At 33.1% G+C, this 8,075-nt stretch overlaps 1 protein-coding gene across 2 annotated transcripts in view; it reads right to left on the bottom strand.

The window, feature by feature from the left end:
- The window catches only part of LOC117182201 (phosphoinositide 3-kinase adapter protein 1), a 187,806-nt gene that overhangs the window by 55,896 nt on the left and 123,835 nt on the right, over positions 1-8,075 (bottom strand). For both annotated transcript variants that reach the window (XM_033375263.1, XM_033375264.1), the window contains 2 exons: positions 2,898-3,060; positions 428-815 (listed from right to left, as the gene is read on the bottom strand). In XM_033375263.1, the coding sequence (XP_033231154.1) occupies positions 428-815; positions 2,898-3,060 (551 nt within the window). The remainder of the gene's footprint in view (positions 1-427; positions 816-2,897; positions 3,061-8,075) is intronic.

The following is an 8,075-nucleotide window of genomic DNA, read 5'->3' as shown; positions in this document are numbered from 1 at the left end:
GGGGTGGGGAACTAAGTTATGAGGAAGGGAAGTAGGGGAAGGGGAGTGTTTGGGAGAAGTTAGTGTCCTTTGATGAGGGATGAAGAAGTAGGAGAATTGAGGGGAGGAGTAATAAAGGAACTTGGAAATAATGAGGAAGGTAGGGGAAATAAGGGTAGAGAATGTAAGTGAAATGAAGAGAAATAAGGAAAGAGAAAGTAGGGGAAATAAGGGATGGGCAAGTAGGGGAAATAGGGTGCTGTGAGGAGAAATGATGTGTACGAAAGTATGAAAAGTGAGGGAACTTTGTTGGCAATGAGCGGAGATGAAGTGAAAGGAAATTAGGACGGAAAGGTAGGAGAAAAGATTAGAAATGAAGGTCCAAATATTAAAAAGTTCAAATACCAAAGTTCAAATATTAAAATTAGAAGAAAAAAATGATTCTTACCAGTTTTACTTTTTTCGGATGAACTGTAAAGGCAGTCTTGTCACTCTTCAGGGATGAGGGCAGAGAAGTTCCCAGGATGGAGAAAACTGCCCCAAAAAATTGGCAAACGAAATCTTCGTCTTGGTCCTTAACAGGAAACTTTCGCCATTCTTGGTACGAGATCAAGGCGGATTTGTGATTAGAGGTGAGATGATCTTCCTGAACTCCGAGCATCATCGCCAGGACTTTATCAGGGACGAGATGCCTCGAGAGGTTCATGGCTTGCTCAGGTCGTACCAAAACTCGTTTTAACAAATATGGACAGAGAACGACAATTTGTAAGCGAGAGGATCTTATTCTTTCTTCAGTGCCTGGAAGCATCGAGTCCTCAACTGTCAAGTGACTTACTCTGTAAGACGGATCAAAATTTTCATTTAGCATTTTCTGAAATTGAATAAATTCGTAAAAGTAGGCTTAATTAAGACGTTAATTAAGTGTTTCAAATCTTCCCATCCCATATTTATCCTCCTCTCTTTTCCTCTCACTTCCCCTATTTCTCATCATTCTTCCTACTTTCATCCCGTAATTTCCCCAGCTGTCCCTCCCGTTATATATTCTCACTACCCCTACGATCATTTTCCGTTACCCTACTTTCCCTCCATTCATACCTCTTCTCATTCTTACTTTTCCAGTCCTTACGTCCCCTCCACTCATGCCCCTTACTGCAACGTCTTCTCCTTCCACAATTTTCCTATTTTTTCTCATTTTCTATAGTTCCCCTCTCATAATTAACCCTCACTTCATCTCCTTGGAAAACATTCCAACGGACGAAGGGACACCACACCGAAACTGTAAGTGCTTCTGCCGGGGGCTTACTACTCATACTGTCCATACTCTAACTAATTTCCTCTACTTTTTCCATAATTCCCCTCATTCCACTATCCCACTTTAATATCTTTCTCCTCTCTCTCCCTACCCTAACGTCTGCCTTTACCAATTTCCTCAACCTCTACTACTATTGCCTTCCACCTCCTTTGCTTTATTACCCATCCATACCTCCCTTACCTTACTCGCCCACACTACCCTACTATCCCTCCCTCACTTCCTAACCTATACTTCCTCCCTACTCTTAGTTCCGCTCCTAGGAAACAAGTGGGGCGGACGGATGGACACCCGACCGAAAGAATAAGGGAATAATAATTAGGAATTTATAGACCCGTCAAGAAATCCTTATAGTTTCGGTCGAGTGTCTGTGCGTCCGCCCATCTTTCTTTTTCCGAAAAGGGTAAGGGAGGTGAAATTATGGGAAAGGAAGTAAATAAATTTAGGGGAAATCGAGAAAGTGAAAGTAGGCAAATGAGGGAAATGAGAGAGGGAAAGAAAGTGCAGTAGCGGAAATAATCGGAGGATTCGTAGGATAAAGTAGGGTTAATAAGGAAGAAGTGAGTCAAAATGAGAGAAGGAGAAACCAGTGGAAGAGAAGAAAGGGAGGGGAAGTAGTATAAATTAAGAAAAATAAGTGGAATGAAAACAGGGGAAATAGAAGAAGTAAAGTAAGGAGAAATGATGGGATGAGAAGTGGAGAAAGTAAGTGGAAATTACGGGAGTGAAAAGTAGAAGAAGCCTACTTAATAAATAGGAGTATTGAAGGTAGATGAAATGAGGGGAAATTAGGGAAGGGAAGTGGGACAAATGATTAGAAATGACGGAGAGTAGGAGAGAGGATATAAACGCTAGGGAAGGAAAATATGTGAAGGGGAGTTCTAGCTGGGAAAAAGAGGAGAGAGAAAAGTAGAGCAGGAAAACGTTGGAGAAAGAGAGGGGAACTAGGAGAGGGGAAGATAAACTCCTTAATAGAATAATTTTACTAAATTTTCATAAAAATATAACTACACAATAATGAAGTATGACAGTAAAGAATTGGAAAATGAATATTTCGATCGAAAATGTGTTTATTGTATGCAAAATTCCTAAAAAATCAAATACACATTGTGGTAAAATGATTTTTTCTAAACCTTATTTTTTTATCCAATCGTTCAAACAAAAATAAAAAATAATACAATTTTAGTTTAAATTTTAAAGTGAAAATAATTTTATTTAACCTTTTAGTACTGATATTTCTTGAAATTATTATCATTGAATAACAAATTTTACTTTCGCCCCGCTAATTTCACTTTCACCCCGAAAATTTTACTTTCGCCCTGCAAATAATTCAATTAAAAATTCATAAATGCTGAGAATTTTTTTTAAGTTCCAGCGTTTTCAATTTAATTTTTTTTTAATAAAATTGAAACATAAAATTAATTAATCTAATTTGATTTTTTTTATTTATTAAATTTTAATAATTTGATTTTAAATAAATGTTATTTACATATTATTTATTATTCCCGCTATTCGTTCCGAAAGAATCCGGCGATAGGGGAGCGTAATGGGCACTCCCTGAAAGTCTGATTGATCTCGTAAAAATAATTATTAGATTGTTTAAATTTACCTAAAAGGAGGTCTTCCCTGTTGCTGACTGATTTGATTAAAACTCCCCGTGAGGTAATTAACCCACAAGGTGGAGGCTTCGCTGTCCCGACTAGAAATTATCACAACATCATCCTCGATAATCGGTTCATTTTTTGGTGTGGGTATGGTCCCATGGCGAGTTCCTGTAACAAATGAAAGAAAAATTCGATAAATAAAAAATAACACAACTTGATAGCTTTATAAATTTATTAAATCATTAATTTAATTATAAATCTGACTCTTTTTAGTTTGCATTTTGTTTAAATAATTCAATTTTAGTTATTTGTAGATTAAAAGGTAAGTGGGAAGAGGGAACCAGGACCCTTCTCAAATATTAACAAGGGCACTAAAACCCTGTTTCCACTTACATTGTAAGTTACAAAGAATTGAAATTTCATTTTTTTAGACAAAATAAAAACAAACAGCGGTGCCTTGGCAGATTTTCCTGTTGTTTCCCAAATTTTAACGAAGATATTTTTTTAGTTTGAAGATAAAAAAAGAGGAAAAAAAATTCATGGGAATGTCGGTAATTTATGGTGTCATAGATAGAACACAATTAACCCCATACAGCATTCACACTCTTTTCCCTATTCCCCTTTTCAAAATGATCCCTTTCTTCCGTTAATATATTCTTTTTTTTTCATTTGAAAATTTAATTAGTGCGTTGAAGATTTAACTATTTTGTTGAAAATTAATTTTTTGGTTGACAAATTATATTCTTGACTGAAAATCAAACTATTTAATTTTTGGCTGAAAGTTGATCGTTTTTAATTAAAAATTCAAATTTATTTTTTTTTTCAAATTTCAACTACTTGGTTTCAATTTGAAAACTTTGTTAAAGATTCATTTCCTTAGTAAAAGATTAATTTCTTTGGTTGAAAATGCACCCATCTCAGTGGGCACAAAAGTTGGCGACGTCCTTACGACATCATTACGACATCTTTAAGACAACTTTACGACATCCTGTGTCCATGTCGTTTCGGTGTCTTTGCGATATCGTAAAGACATCGTCAGATCATACGACTTATTTACGATATTGTAAAGACGCATTAACGACATAGACATAGGATGTCGTAAAGTTGTCGCAAATATGTCGTAACGATGTCGCCAAACTTTATGCCCACTGGGATTTTGTTGAAACTTGAAACACATGGTTAAAAGTTCATTTCATGAGTTAAAGATTAATTTCTTTGGTTAAAAAATGGACTATTAAGTTGAAAATTAGTTTTTTTTCTTTTTGGTTGAAAATAATTTTTTGAACTGAAAATCTAACTATTCCATTTTTTTAAATATCAATGGGTTCGTCGAAAATCCATCTTTTTGGATAGAAAATTTCATTTTTTGGTAGGAATTTCAACTAAGTGGTTGAAAAAAATTAACTTTTTGGTTGAAAATGTATATTTTCTGGTTAAAAATTCTACTATTTTGTTAAAAAATCGTACTTTTTAATTTAACTCAACTGCTTTTTTTAAATTTTAAATAAAAGTATTTTTTGCTTAAAAAATTTATCTTTTTCAGTTGCGACTTCAGCTATTTAGATGAAAATATAACTTTGTAGATTAAAAATTCTGTTAATAATTTAATGGTTTTGTTGAAAAATTAATAATTTTCTTAAATAGTCGTCATTTTTGGTTGAAATTTCAAGTATTTGGTAGTAAAATATGCTATTTTTTGTCATCTTTTTTGGTTAACAATAATCCAACTATTTTGTTGAAACTGCAATGAAGTTTTAATTATTTGAAACTTAGAAATATAAAGAGGAAACGGGGCTTTCGTATCCTGGATAATATTGAAAAAGGGTCCCAATGCCCTGTTCCCAGTTACAGTTTAGGCTAAAATAATTAAAACTGCTTTATTTAAAAAAATACAAACATAAAAATATTGCGACCTGAAATCTTTAAAGTTATTTATGGATTTCAATGCAGAAGCTAATTCATTTTATTTAAAAAACTCTATTCCCCTATTATTCATCAATTTTCTTGAAAAATCACCCTCTTCCCGGCGTTTTGAGAATATTTCGGTCTCTGAAGCCTGCCTTAATCATTTTTCTTTTTTAAATATTATTATAATATTTCATGTTTAAACAGAATGATGATTGTAGATCTAATAAAAATTAGCCATGGAGGAAGCAGCAGGAAAAAATTTTAATTTAAAAGCAGCCTAGTAATAATAGAGTCGATGATCCAGCGCTTCTGCTTATGAACAGAACACACTGCGTCTGTATCAATTAAGGTAGTTAAAGTGTCTCAGAAATAGCGATTATATCTACAAACACTGGCATTGCGTAGCCTACTATAAACCATTAGTTTGTTTTATTTCACTACAGGGAAAGCCGTCGACCACAGGAGGAGAATTTGCATTATTTTTCTTGATATTTATTTGGAAATTAAAATTCTCACATAAGCAAATCCCACGCCTATAAGCTTAACAGCTATTTCCTGTTAATGGTGAGGATCATTAAATAATCATGGGGAGGTTTCACAAGTTTTTTTTCTATTTTGGTTCAAGTCTATTAGGGAACGTCCATTAGTTACGTAAGAATAATTTTTGACGATTTAGAACTTCCACGCCTATTGTAAGGATTTTAAAGATTTTTAGGGATTATAACAGTTCTAGGGTGGCATTACAATCGATTTAAAAAGATTTTTAAAGTTTGAATAAATTAGCGGAGCTTATATATCGAAATACAAGGAGGAAATGGAGAAGGACGTGGTGAAGGAGGGGGAGGAGAAGGTGGAAGAGGAGGAGGTAGAGGTGGAGATAGTGGATGAAGAGGAGGTGGCAAAGGAAGAGGAGGGGGAGGAAAATTAGGGAGTAGGAAGAGTAGGAAGAGAAGGAGTATATGGTTTCCAGAAATTTTACTGGATTTCAAAGGATTTTAAGAGATACAGAAGGATTTCGCCGGATTTTGAGGGAGTTTGAGGAATTAATACGGATTTCCGCACACTTAAAGAAATTTTAAGACTTCGAAATATTTCAAAACAACTCACAGGATTTCGAAGGAATCTCAATTCTTTTAGAGAATTTCACCAGGTTTTGAAGTTTTTTTGCTATACAAGAGTATTTTTTCAGTCATTTCAAATCATCGAGTTATGAATAAGTTTTTGAACAATTGAGATGGGATGAGTGGAAGTCATTTTATTGCTAATGATTGTTTATTTATGAAAGCAGAATTTATATATCGAAATCAAAGAAAAGAATGAGGCGTTGGAGGAGGAGAATTAGTAAGAGTAAGAGAATGAGAAAAAGAAGGAGGATGGAGAGCAGGAGAGGGTGGAGGAAGATGCAGTTTCTAGAAATTTGATTGGATTTAAACTATTTAAAGGATCTCAAGAGATACCGAAGGATTTCGATGGATTCAATAGGTTTTTGAAGATTCGAAGGGATTTAAAGAGAGTTGATAAGATTTCAAAAGATTTCAGTGGTTTCAAAGATCTTCGAAGATTTCAAAAGATTTTAACGGATTTTAAGAGATTGAAGAAATTAACTAGTACAATTTCAGAGAGAATCTCAATTCTTTTAAAGAATTTCACAACATTTTAAAGTTACTTTACTATAAAAGAGTATTTCTCATGTCTTTTCAAATCATCGGGTCGTAAATAAGTTTTTTGAATAATTGGAAGGAAGAAGGTTGAGGAGGTGTAGGAGGAGGAGGAGAATGAGTAAAAAGAGGGGGTGGAGGAGGAGGAAGAGAAGGATGAGGATGATAATGAGGAGGAGGCGGAGGAGTAAGATGTGGAGGAGGAGAAGAAGGATAAGGAGGAGGAGGAAGAGTAAAAGGAGGAGGAAGAGTAAGATGAGGAAGAGGTGGCGATGGTAGAGGAGACTGCAGTTTCCAAATATTTTACTCGATTTCAAAGGCTCTCAAGAGATAACGAAAGAAGATGGTCTCAGAAGATGGTAATCAGTTTTAAAGATTTTTTAAGATTCAAAAAGATTTAAGAAAATTTCAAAGGATTTCCGAATATTATAAATGATTTTAAGAGATTTCAAAGAATTTTAATGTGTTTTAAGAAATTTTAATCTATTTTAAAGGATTTCAAGAGATTCTTATATATTTTGTCAAATTTTAATGTATCTGAAGTTCTGAAAGTTCAAATGAACGAAATATTTTTCGATATTTCTATTTTACCCATAAATATTGTTCCAACTGCAATTTTAATGATGTATTATAATTCTTATTCGATGATAAATTATTTTCAAAATAAATTTAAAAACATTTTAGCACTTTTCCTTGTTTGCAAAGTCATCTGTAAAAAATTTCCTTTATTTGAACGTTCAGAACTTCGACCACATTAAATTTTAAAGATTTCAAAAATGAATCTTCAAGGGATTCCAAAGGTTTCAAGGTTAAGTTTTTCATGAAATTTCAAGGATTTAAATCGATTTCTAGAAATTTCAAGAGATTTCAAAACTGATTGTAAAGGATTATAAGCGATTTTTATGGGATTTTGAATATTTCAAGCGATTCTGAGAATTTGCGTAGTTTTTAAAAGGTTTTAAGGGATTTCCAGAGAACTCTAACTTTTTAAAAGATGTTCAAGAAATCAGGTAGAAAATTCATTTAATCTATAGAATTTCAAAACATTGTCAAGATTTTCAGGCATTCCACGAGATTTTATAAAATGTGTATTCTGTCTAGGCGGGTTCATTTGCCAACTTTTTTTCTGATTAATTTTAATAACCTGCGCTCGGAAAATATTTTTTGTTCGCTAATGATTGTTTAATCATGAAGAGGACTTAGGGTGGATTTGTAAATAAAAAAATGTTTCCTATTCATTCAAAAATTCTGGGAAATTTTTTATATCCATGGTTATTAATTATGGTAAACAATAAAGTGAAATTACAAATTTAAAAGGAAATTTTTGCCTCAATTTATCATTTTTTTTAATATGCAAAAGCATATTTTTTTAATCGAAATAAATGCACACTTTTTTGGAGAATTGTGAATATATCGAACCTGAAATATCTTCAGCTTGAACCTAAAGAACATGCTATTTTTGTTCTTTTAAGTCAAAAAAATGGTTCATTTCCAAAATTGCGAAAAACATTTTTAAATCTTGATATACCAAAATTTATAAATCACGAAAAAATGCCTGAAAAAGTCGAATAAAATAGAAATAGGATATTTGAGTCATAAATTCATTTGACGGGGGGG

The sequence above is a fragment of the Belonocnema kinseyi genome, chromosome 10 (genome assembly GCF_010883055.1).
Source record: "Belonocnema kinseyi isolate 2016_QV_RU_SX_M_011 chromosome 10, B_treatae_v1, whole genome shotgun sequence".
In the NCBI taxonomy this organism is placed as follows: domain Eukaryota; kingdom Metazoa; phylum Arthropoda; class Insecta; order Hymenoptera; family Cynipidae; genus Belonocnema; species Belonocnema kinseyi.
This window is presented reverse-complemented; position numbering and strand designations above follow the sequence as displayed.